This window comes from Cynoglossus semilaevis, chromosome 9 (assembly GCF_000523025.1).
Source record: "Cynoglossus semilaevis isolate Cse_v1.0 chromosome 9, Cse_v1.0, whole genome shotgun sequence".
Taxonomy (NCBI): domain Eukaryota; kingdom Metazoa; phylum Chordata; class Actinopteri; order Pleuronectiformes; family Cynoglossidae; genus Cynoglossus; species Cynoglossus semilaevis.
The window spans coordinates 4466875-4478653 of record NC_024315.1 but is presented as its reverse complement, the minus strand read 5'-3'; the positions used below and the strand labels follow the sequence as shown (position 1 = coordinate 4478653).

The 11779-nt window shown below is 44.2% G+C and overlaps 2 protein-coding genes across 3 annotated transcripts in view; both read right to left on the bottom strand.

Moving 5' to 3' along the window:
- On the bottom strand, positions 1 to 9842 carry foxk1 (forkhead box K1). Of its 2 annotated transcripts, none has more exons than XM_008316611.3 (9): positions 8023 to 9842; positions 6230 to 6445; positions 3414 to 3612; positions 3176 to 3322; positions 2652 to 2845; positions 2256 to 2428; positions 1670 to 1927; positions 1034 to 1207; positions 1 to 810 (listed from the first exon to the last, which is right to left on the bottom strand). In XM_008316611.3, the coding sequence occupies exons 1-9, from the start codon at positions 8466 to 8468 to the stop codon at positions 581 to 583; spliced, it is 2037 nt and encodes a 678-aa protein (XP_008314833.1). In that variant the 5' UTR covers positions 8469 to 9842; the 3' UTR covers positions 1 to 580. The 2 variants fall into 2 exon arrangements, with proteins under 2 accessions (XP_008314833.1, XP_024914026.1); XM_025058258.1 differs by lacking the exon at positions 8023 to 9842 and adding an exon at positions 6848 to 8016.
- Positions 9843 to 9990: 148 nt separating this feature from the next.
- Positions 9991 to 11779, bottom strand: part of LOC103383478 (cytochrome P450 3A56-like) — a 4112-nt gene continuing 2323 nt past the window's right edge. The window contains exons 10-13 of the mRNA XM_008316610.3: positions 11625 to 11779; positions 11102 to 11328; positions 10838 to 11000; positions 9991 to 10636 (exon numbers count right to left, since the gene is read on the bottom strand). Coding sequence (XP_008314832.1) covers positions 10553 to 10636; positions 10838 to 11000; positions 11102 to 11328; positions 11625 to 11779 — 629 coding nt within the window. The 3' untranslated portion in view covers positions 9991 to 10552. The remainder of the gene's footprint in view (positions 10637 to 10837; positions 11001 to 11101; positions 11329 to 11624) is intronic.

Sequence of the window (11779 nt, the reverse complement as noted above, 5' to 3'; positions counted from 1 at the left end):
ACACCTCCGGCTGACGCTGCAGTTCCTGTGTTGAACAGCAGAGGTTCACACCCACACCCACCCACCCAGGGCGGCCTCCTGAGGACCACAGTCTGACTGAAACCCTCAGTTCCTTCATCTATAACTACAGACCAGCGACGTCTCTGAACCTGTGACGCGACGGTGCAGGAGAGGAGAGGGCTTTGGTGCTAAGAGCGGAAATAACCAATCAATCTCATCCGTCAACAACAAGACAACCTGTGTCTGAGATCTCCACCGTCCACACGCGCAAAGGTGACGCTGAAATGATTTGATTGTGCATAACTTTTAGCCCTGTGGCCGGTAAGAGACAATTAGCAAAACAAGAGAGTGAAATAGAAAACACCCTGAAACATTTTTACCTGATTTCAAATTCAGAATAAGTTTCAAACGTTTTTTTTTGTCACTTCTTGACCGAAAATACAAGTTCATACGTTTTGATTCCCTTCAGCGACAGTTTTTTGGCTTGGTTGGCTGCAGTCACGTTCAAATTTGTACTAAAAGGTGAAAACAGTAATGGAGGCTGTCCTGTGGTTGGTACCTGGTAAGAAGGTCCTGGGTTTTACTTCCTGGGGTCGTGGCTTTGTGACGTGTAGGTCACGATGACGGGTTGCTGGGCAGATGTAACCTGTTGTGGAGCAGATTCAGTTTCAGCCTCGTCGTCCAGCTTCGGCCTCTTGGCCTGGGGTCCGCCCGCTGGCTCGGCTGATTCTGCACTTGGCTGTCGGCTCACGAGCACCGGAGGAGAGCTGGAGGCTTGAGCCGCTAGGATCTGGAGGGCGCTGTTCAGTCCTGTGAAATATGGAGCTGGGGTTTATATTTTGACCTCTGACCTCCTTGTTAGAAAACATCCAGTATGACGGTCCTTATGTCGTGCCATTTAATCTGACGACCGTCTAAAGTCGACCGTCTCTGTGGTCGTGGTCAGAAACGTCGTTCGTTTTTTGTCTGAATAATTAACGACTTGTTAATTATTAAGTTGGTGCAAAAAACATTAGAAAGATGCGGCTCTCACCAGGTGAATTAGCCAGACTGGTCGCCGTGGCAACAACAGCAGTGGCATGCTTGCCATTTTGAGTGATAGGGCGAACAGGAAGTTGATGTATAGCTGGCGCCAGGCTCCACCCATCTCCACCCTGAACGGCACTGTCCACAGACTGGATCACGCCCTCTCTGATCAGCTGAGCTTCTGAAGTTAGAGCAGAAAAAAAATGAAATTAAAAACACAGTGAAGAAAGTCACCCATAAAACTGGACACAGGTGGCGCTGTCCTAGTAAACCAGCACTAACGATAATGAGACAGTTTTAAATATCAGCTGCTAAAAACGTTTCCTCTTTTCTATAAGGCTGTCGAAGATTCAGACCACTACATTTATAGACCCTGTTTCCATGGCAACAACACCAACACACAGAGTGGAGGGTGTAAAGCCATGTTAGCTCAGCTCATATATTTCAGATGGCTGCATCGTCAGTTTCTCCTCCTCATCCTAACATTTAACATCTATATTTGTGTTCAACACCTGGAGCGTGGCCCTACTGTGGGACACTCCTAGTGGAATCTGTTGTTTTTATGGTCTTCACTTCATCTTATCTTCAGTGGAAGGACATTTTCAGCCTATTGTGAGGAGTTTTAAAAACACACTGCACACACCTCTGGGTTCACTGTTGCCTTCTGCTCCTCCAACAGTGGGGGCGCTGTAACCATTTGGAGGATTGGAAAGTGGAGAGACACTGGTGACCAGCCGCATCATGGTGACAGCAGGCTGAGAGGAGCTCTGGAGGAGGTGGATGGGCTGGACCGGGCCCATGGCCCCGGGGACCAGAGCCAGGGCTTTTCCTGCCCCCGGGGGCAGGATTGTGGGTTGAGGTGGAGCAGCCATGATGACAGGCTGAGCACTGACTGGTGAACCTGGGGGGAGGCAGACCAAGACGAAAAAAGGAATTGTAAAATCACTATTTAGAGTGGAGGTCTACAAAACAGAACTTTAATTTTCATGATTTAAATATTGGCAGAAATGTGAAGTGACGTTTTTTGACGTGAAGTGTGTCAGAGCAACTGAAGATGTTTTTGACGTGTAGGTAAACCACCACTGACTGAAGATCAGCCAAGTTACTACAACAATGACCAGCAGGTGGCTCCAACAACACTCACACACGTCAGGTCTTTTTTTTTTATAAATGATCAAAGTGGAGAGAATAGAAAGTTCTAGAACAGAACCCCGGGGAACACCGCCTACCTGGGGCGCTCTGAGAGTACCGATACTCAGGGACTGATGCCAGTTTCTTTGCCAGCTGTTCGTGGTGGTCATGAGGGATGGGAGAACCCTCTCTGCTCAGACACTCTGGAGTTTGGAGTCCACTGGATGAAGGAGACAGAAGGCCCTGGTGCGTCGGGGAGGCGGGGGCACTCCTGAAAATGGACATTTAACAAAGGACAGTCTGAGACACATGGACACCAAATCCATGCTGAGCATTTTCACTGCTCCATCCTGTCTGTCAAACACACGAGCCCTGAAGTCAGACTTACTTTGTTCTGTCCGTTAAACGACAGCCAGAAACAGACAGAAGAAGAAGAGTTACCCTAGCGATACGACGGAGCGACGGAGAATATCTGACAGCGTGCTGTCACTGACCTGGAGGACAGCGGTCCGAACGGCGTCCTGAAGCAAGCCACACCCCTTTGCCGTCGTTTCCTGAAGGCTTGCTCCACCAGTTTGCTCTCAGAGGCAGAATCCACTCTCCAGAAGCTGCCCTTCCCCGGCTCATCCTGGGAGCGAGCCACTTTCAGGAAATATCGGTTGAGCGACAGATTGTGTCGGATTGAATTCTGGAAGGAGGAAAAGAGAAAATATTAGTTTACAGTTCGCACCACTGCTGTGAAATGTTGTGTAATAATATCGTAAACCTCAGACTGAGAGTCAGGTGTCGTTAACTGTCTGTAACAAATGTTTCATCTATGAAATATTGAGTTGATTTTTTTAATATTTTCCATTTTACTCTGTAAGTCCATTAAAAATCATTTGTATACAAATAGAAATGTCTTTAAAGGTGACATTTCTACCTGGAGTGTGAGACCTTTTCTGCACATTAAGAAGTTAATAATAAAGTTGGGATTTTCATGGACGACGTCCAGATGAAAGAGACAGGAAACGCTCACCTGCCAGCCTTTGTCTGCAGTGCGATAGTAGGGGTAGTGTTTGGTGATGTGGGCATAGATGCCACTTAGTGTCAGCTGTTTGTCCGGGGCAGAGGAGATCGCCTGCACGATCAGCTGTGCGTAGGAATACGGCGGCTTGGAGTCGTCCTACAGAACCAAGACAAGGACTTCCTTCATTTGAACGATCACAAAAATAATGTGATTGTGACACAGATTACTGAGGCAGCAGCGTGTTCACCTTGGGGCTGTCTCCCCCCGCTGAGTCCCCCCGCTGCTCATTCCCCCCGCCCCTCTGATCCACAAGGCTTCTTCTCTGCTCGGTGACGGCCTTGGCGGCGTATTCGGCAGCCAGCTGGAGGTCAGAGGTCACATTACGGCCATAGCGATACCCCGACGAGCCCGCCCCGCGCGGACTGGCCGGACAAGAGTTTGGAACGCTGTGGAGAGCGTGCAGAAAAAGACAACGTCATGTGGTGTTTTTAGTACCAACAGGAACAAGAACAGCCGCTCAGACTCCAGGTACGACTGTGACATCATGACGTAACCATCACGCTGTGGACGCAAACACTGTCGAGAAAAAGATCTGATCTGATGACGTGAAGAGTAACGAGGCGCTGCGACCGTCTCTGTGTACGTTATCAACGGACAAAGGTCACGTAGATATTAGACACACACATACATGTTTATATATGTGTGTGTGTGTGTTTACATGTGTGAATAAGACAGGGATCTGTAATCGTCTCTAAATGGCACTGTGGATTTAATCTTTATGATACAATTCCTTACTGAGTGTCACTCTAATTAAAAAGAACCAGAAGCAAAGAATGGAAAATGATTAGATCTGTGTGTTCAAACACACACACACACACACGACAATCATGGGACACAGGACAATGAGAGAAATACAGAAAAGTTGTTGATCATTAAACAGGACAGAGAGATGAAGCGGTCAGTCATTATACCACACACACACACACACACACACACACACACACACACACACACACACACCTGGTTCTGTTAGTCAAGTAAACAGTGGTTTCTGGGAGAGTCAGTCGGCTTTGATTCGCCTTAGTAACAGTGAGCCACAGATACAGAGGGGGGGGGAGAGAGAGAGAGAGAGAGAGAGAGTTTGTGTTCTTTGGCTCAGGAAACTCAGTCTTTCTCTGTCTGCAGCTCAGCTCTGTGAGCTCACCGTTACATAACAAACAGAAGGTGTTTAACTTCCCTGGTTTGATACGAACAAGTGTGTGAATTTAAATGTGTCGTACATGAACACGAACAGAGAGATTCGTGCCAACAACCGGGTCTTTCTCAGCGGCCAACATGGAGCGGTTCTGGCCCAGGAGGAGGGACGTCATTATATATAGTTCCTTTACAGCTGCCAAACAGGAAGAGCCACTCTGTGCCACGTGAAAAAACCCTCCATGTTTCAAGTGTCAACACGCGTGTTTTTTCAAAACATTATTCCGGTTTGTCAACTGAACCGAGCTGTGGTTGAGTTGGAGAACTACACACATGTATGTGTGTGTGTGTGTGTGTGTGTCCACGTGTTAGATCAGATGAGGAAGGCTAAGGATGAGGAGCGGGGGGAGTGAGGGGGGGGGGTCTCTGAAAAGGAAACCACGAATGGACGGAAAAACTCAGGCAAAACAATCCACCCGTCGTCCAATCAAACGCCTCAGAGCTGCAGACATTCCATATAAGGCAGCCACACACGCGCTGACATTGGTGGGCCTGTATAATATGGAGAGCACGGCTGGACCACCAGAGGGTGCAATTCCCACCACCACGCTCTCTGCTCCCATATGCAGTGATTTTTCTAACACGTGCTGCTGCAGCTGTTCAGAAGAAAAACTGCAGGAGTGGCTTGAAAAAAACACACACACAAAAGTGGAGCAGAGAGTTTCTGTGGAATTAACTTAGAGCGTGAACTCAGTTTCACCAAGATAAGAACCAAAACTGACACACAGTATTTTAAAGTGTCTTCACTTCCACAGACCCACAGATCCAGTCCTGGATGTTGGTTTCACCCACTTTATGTTGAAGTTTAAACATTGGCCAAAACACCAAAGTTCATTAGAGCTGTAGAAAATTCACCTTTTTTAATATTAATAATAAATAATATATATGTAACTGTTACCAATTCATCTTTGGTCAACATTTAAACCAGGACTGATCAGAAATAAAACATCATCATTTACCAACAAAACTCAATATGTCATATTTCATACTGTATTAGTTGCATAATGTCAATTTTAAACCTAAAGAAAATATATTTTAATTTTAAGATTTTTAAATTAGATTTGTAAACAAATTAATCTAAGTTCACGTAGCGTGATCAAATCATGGATATACTGTTGTTTTTATCATTATTTATATCATCTACAACAACAACAACAACAACAACTGTTTCCTCTTCACATCTGATCAAATCAGCACAAATCAATGAACTTCCATTTTGTTCTGATTTATAAGCTAACTTTTCAATTCCATCACATTTAAGTGCGACTGAATTTGTTGCCGACAGAGCTGTAAATATGACTATAAACATAAATCCTCTCTTTCACCAACCAATAAGAACGAGTGTCAACCAATGTTCAGTCTTTTTAGTTTCTAACCTGGCGTTCAACGACAGTTATTCCCTTCACTTGTTTTAATTCACTTCACTACAAACAGGCAAATGTCTGGGGTAAAAAAACAAAACACTTTAATTTAAATTTTCTAATTCTGAACTGCCTTTCTCATCTTTGGTTCAACACAGAACTCACTGTGTCTGAAGATCACGAGACAAGAGACATGAGATGAGAACACACGTCATCTTATAATTCTGCTGGTTCTGTGATCCTAAAGTTACCAATAATGTTCTATATCAACAGAGTGTGTTTTTGTTGGTCTGTGTTTAATGTGCATTTGTGTCAAATCAAACTGAACATCAACAGACACCAAACCCACAGTGTGGTTGGAACAATTATAATATAATTACAATAATTACAGTTTGTGGGTTGTGTGAATATCTGTGGTGTGTGTGTGTGTCTGTGTGTTTCCTCTCACCTGAGGGTGCCAGTGGGTGAAGGCATGGGGGAATCAAACGCCCTGATGTGTTCTTCATGCTGCTGCATGGTGGGAATGCTGATTTTAAGAGGGGAAATTTGGGGGAGAAGAGGTCGACGGGGAGGAGAAGGAAGCTCTCGCTCCCTCTGCTCCTCTGCCTCCAGGAGTGACATAAACTGGATTTTGATGACGGTACTGGGAAAACGAAACACACACCTGGCGACGGGGGCGGCGAAAGACGGAGATGGTGGACGCCATTGTGGGAAAACAAGAAGAGAAAACAAAAAAGAAAGAGTGGTCAACATTTTAGACAACGTAAGAGACGATGTAACATTATATTACACTGATTATTAGCCCACCTTAATGTGTGGAATTCATGTACAATCACCATAATTAATGCACAATTCAGCATGAACAGAACTACAGTAAACCTCTGACTGTATGACGACTACTGACCATGTGAGGAATGAATATAAAACTGTTACAAATGTCATGACTGGCTGCTCACTCCGTGTACTACTGACAAATGTTTGTATCTGCTCACACCAGCAACCGTGTGCAGGAGCAGTTGTCGAAGTTTAACTACGTTTTTATCTTTCAAAGAACAAATAAACACACCTTGATGCTTTAAAGTTAACTTCAACAAAACTTGGCCAAAACAATTCAGACGGAGTGAAACCAATGTATGTAAACATGGCGGCGACTCTGGCCTTCGGTTTTAGTCGAGTCTTGTGTTTACTCCATGTGCGCCTGCAACGAGGATTTCGTTTCAGTCTGCACTTCCTGCTCAGTGTCTGACACGCCCCTAAACACTCCTGACAGCCAATCAGCAGCGACCAGGCCACAACTCCCTAACCTGCCTCCTCAACAACGCCAAACACAAACATCCACATTCGAAACAATTACAGTTTTTGTTGTTGTTGCGTTTCTGACGTTGTTTTCTTACACGGTGGCTTTTTAATAGATGATAATAAATTCAAACACACTCAAAAAAGCTGCAATAAAATTAACGGCATCGCTTTTTCTCACGGCCACGGAATGTGCCGAGCAGCTAACGCCACACACCGGGGTTTTGACCGTGAAGTAGCAGCACAAACTGGGACTGTAACGTCACTTCACTATGGATGTAAACAAAGTGTTTCCAGGAACAACCGACAGAAAGTGAAGTGTGTTTCACAATCTTCAAAACATTTACATGTACAAGAAGCCACTACACGGTGTTTCACTTCATCTAAGGATATTTATACAGATTTTAGTCGCTTCTTAATGTCCAACCTCTAAAAATATTATGTGTCGTGTGTTAAAACCCAATGATTAAAAATACCTCAAACAAATCAACCATTAATTATTTATAAGTTGCTGGTAATGACACGAACGTATCTAGTGTTAAGAACAATTAGAAAATGTACACAGATGCTAATATAATTAGCTGTTTTCATTCAAACGGGAGGAAAATATTTATAAAATGGTACAATATAAATCCTCTAGGGATGTAACGTGTAAAAAGCCTGCGGTTCTAACAACAAATAAACGACTGCTTTAATCAATATGAGCTTTGTTTAAATTTACTTTTAACTTCTAAGCAATTGTTGGTCGTGGGAACGTGCTCTAAATGAGTTTTCTTTCAAATTTAACAGTGTAAACAGCAGCGCTTTGTGTTTGTTGTGATTAAACAGACAAATAAAAGACTAAACAACAAATCATTAATGGGTTCCTCGATTCGAATCGCGACCCACGAACATGTCTTGAAGTTCAGGGAAAGTGTTCCCAGAGTCCGCGCTGGTTTCACTCACTCTCTGGGCAGCGGCAGCGGCGGCGCACCTCTTCGTTGGAAAACACCGTCAACGAACACACCGTTCTTGCCCAAGCACCGGAGGGAGAAGCCGATATCGTCGTCGTAGATGACCTGCAGGTGTCGCCGTGAAATGAAGCTCGAGTGGCCCATGTTGATGTCCACGGAGCCGTGTGACGAGTTCCGGCCTATGGTAACCGTCCTCTGACGCATGACATACTCAAAGTCCCGGCCCTCCAGTCGAGCAAGGGCCTTTGACAGAGTCGTGGCGAGGCGGACTGGTAGAAGACTCCCGTCGGTGCGGGCTTCTATCACCGACGGAGGCTGGAGGGCGAACGAGGACTGGTGGTAGTGGTGCGAGGTCACCGCGACGCGCACGGGGCTGCACGGGGCTGACTGCAGAGCAAGCAGGGCTCGAGCTCCGGTGTCATCCCGGTAGTCTGCCATCTTCTATCCGAGGGTCAGTACTCACGCGCACACACACAACAAACTTCTTACACACACACACAGAGTTGCAACGTGAGTTTTCGGCCGGGGCACTTGTTAGCTCCGTGGCTGTCGGAACAACATGGAGTCCGGGACGACGCAAGAAGCGAAGCGGATTTCCGGCAGGAACCGGACTGGTGCCGCGTTCACGGGCCCACGGTTTTGCCGCCCAGCTGTCGTGAGGTGCACTGCGGTGATTTTAAAATAGTCGTGTGTGACAGTGAATTCTCGGGCCCTCGTCAGCAACAAGAAAACACAAAAGTATCAGATCACAATAAAACAGTAAAGTAAATCAAGCATAAACGTAATGTATACATATATATGGACATGTCGGTGGATGTTTGCCTCCTGTCTGTTATATATGATATTCATGTCTGTCCTCAACACACGTCCAAACACGTCTGTAATCATCAACATTTTTAATATTTCACCACCGAAATAAATTCCGCAATTTCACTACATAATTCCACCTCTGGCTCTTTTACCCTCAGAAAATAGTTTAATTTACAGCATTTCAAGTAAAGTCAGTTCAATTCCCTTAAAGGGGAAAATAAATCTCTTCTTAGCAACAAAGTTGCTCCACGTGACCTCGCAGCTGCATTTGCTTCCTGAACGCAACATCTGGACACAACGGGTGATAGGCTACAGTTTTGTCGTCACACCAGGAAATATGTTTTTGTTTTGTTTTTTTCCCAGGAGACGTTTTACTGTGTTGAAATGTTTCACTGAGTGGCCGATTACAGTATATTTGAATTAGATTCAGGTTTTGTTTTGTTTTTTTAGATTTTAAATATATTTCAGAAACGTAAAGACATGTAAATATACACTGAAGACGTGTCTGTCAAACACAGTGTACATTATCTACGGAGATCTCGGCAAACACTAACGATGTATTCATTTATCTGGAGCTCGACTGCAGTAGATCTGAAATCCCGGAGCACACGGTTTCAGACCGAGGATTGTACTCCCTCCCTCCCTCCCTCCTCTCTCACCCCCCTCCCCAACACATTTTTCTCCTTTTTTTATCTCTACCCACTGTTTATAAACATGGAAAGTACAAGATGGATGAAAACTCGGATAATGGATTTCTAAAGGAACGGGAGCGCACGAGCAGTAAATGGTATTTTTAGAAAATCGAAAAGGGACTGCCCTCTGGTGTATGCTGTAAGAAACTACACCCTACTTTACGGAGGACAGATACTGTAGCTTTGGCCATTTAATCTGATTTTACTTTTTTACATTTTGGTGATTTTAAGAGTTTTTAATTTAATAATATAGTGTGTCATGTTTTTTTTCCTCTTATTATTGATATTCAAAAGTCACTAAATAACTACTATGTACCAAATTAGCTTTTGTGGTGGGGGTTCTAATTTAACTGGTTATATTTAAATGATAAATCCCCCCACCCACATTACAAATGATATATTTTTTTAAAAATGGCACTGACTAAACTAAACCTTTAAGGAATAGTTTAAACACAGAATACCCTAAAATATGAAAGTATTTAATGAAAAAGCAGAAAGATATAAATTATACCTGAGAAATGCACACGTTGGTTGATTTCATACACAGAAAATAAGGTAAGAATGACGGTAAAATTGTGTAAAAAATTAAAAAAATTATACCACAGCCCTGAACCAAATCTGAAGAAAAACTATCAATATTAAATTGGATGAAAAACAAATGAACAAAAACAAACCAAAGGCACATCTCACCGCTATAATTGGTATTGTAAACATCTTGGAGAATTGGTGGATTTGTTTTCCTACAATTATAACTAAATTATTTCTTAACTTGAACCAGAAAAGAAAAATATAAATGCAATTTAAAAAAGAAGAAAAGTCAGTTCAATTAGCCAGAGTGAAAAGTAATAATTGTGATGATTACATTACATTTACTTCCTTTAAAACCCCACTTCTACCATTTCATCCCATGTATGATTAAGTATTGTCCTACATTTGACATTACTGTAGTATGGACTACGATGTTTGTGTAGTGCTGTACGTCCTTAGCCACAAGGACAAACTTCCTGATTCATCGCGACTTCATTGTTTCAGCCGCGGCACCAGCTTCAGTTTGATTGGTCGTTTTGGCGCCAATAAACCCTGGCTGTCCAACTCCAGGGGGATCTGGGCAGAAAAACCATGTTGAAAACATCATTAAAACACAGTGATGTGCATGAAGAAATCAAAGAGGCTGAATATGTTTGTCTAAAACAGATGTTAAAGTTCAAACGTCTTGTTTTTTATAAGAATTATCAAATGGAAGAAGAAGAATGAAAAAGGGTAGAAGATGAAGATGAAGAAGATGATGAAGAGCTGATGTCTCACCTCAGTCTCCTTACACACAGCAAAGCTGAACCTCTGCAGAACCTCCACCATTGCCAGTTTTATTGACATGAGTGCGAAGCGCATTCCGATGCAGTTTCTTGGTCCCGTTCCGAAGGGCAGGTAAGTGTAGGGATCAATGTTGTCCCTGTTTTCCTTGTTGAACCTGACAAAACACACACACACACACACACACACAGGTTTTTACAGACTCGCCGTTTCAGTAAATCTAAACACGTGTGTTTGTTTCTATCCTTCTTCCTGCACCTCTCAGGTTTGAATTTCTCTGGTTCAGGCCAGTACTGAGGGTCTCGGTGCAGCGGCCACGTGGGGACAATGATGATCATATCTTTTGGAATCACGAGGCCGTTTATCTCCACTGAGGCTTTGGCCACGCGCTCCAGACGCATGGCGATGGGGTACAACCTCAGGGTCTCGTTGATGACACAGTCCAGATACTCCATTTGCATCAGGGCCTGGTACTCCACGGGAGCCTGCAGGGTGGCACAGACACACAGGTGTACTGAGTAGATACTGTATGTATACTGAGTTTCTGTTGAATAGTCAATGGGCCTTCCAGCAGGAGGGTTACTGCGGGTCATCTTTGGAGACAGCATTAATTCAGATGGACTTTCATGTAGCAAATAAATCCTTCAGGCAAAAGTTAAAACACAAACAGGTGAACTTCACCAGGAGGAAACATAAACTGACAGGTCACTGTTGTTGGTCAGCTGGTAGTGGACGCAGGAGGGATAGTAGGATGACCTACATGACCTACAACATGACCTACGTCGTTGGGGAAGGTGAAGTCGATCTCTTCCTGCAGCTTGGTCATGACATGTGGGTTTGTTGCCAGGCTGTAGGCCAGGAAGGTCAGAGAGCTGCTGGTGGTTTCATAGCCAGCAAAGATCAGGATCATGGACTGAGAGAGGATCTCATGATCAG

Coding starts and splice junctions, on each gene's coding strand:
- foxk1 (XM_008316611.3), bottom strand. CDS start 8,468: ATGGCAGACTACCGGGATGACACCGGAGCTCGAGCCCTGCTTGCTCTG. Junction 3,613..6,229: donor TCACCCACTGGCACCCTCAG/GTGAGAGGAAAC, acceptor CGCTCTCCACAG/CGTTCCAAACTCTTGTCCGG. Junction 1,928..2,255: donor GTACTCTCAGAGCGCCCCAG/GTAGGCGGTGTT, acceptor GCCTCCCCCCAG/GTTCACCAGTCAGTGCTCAG.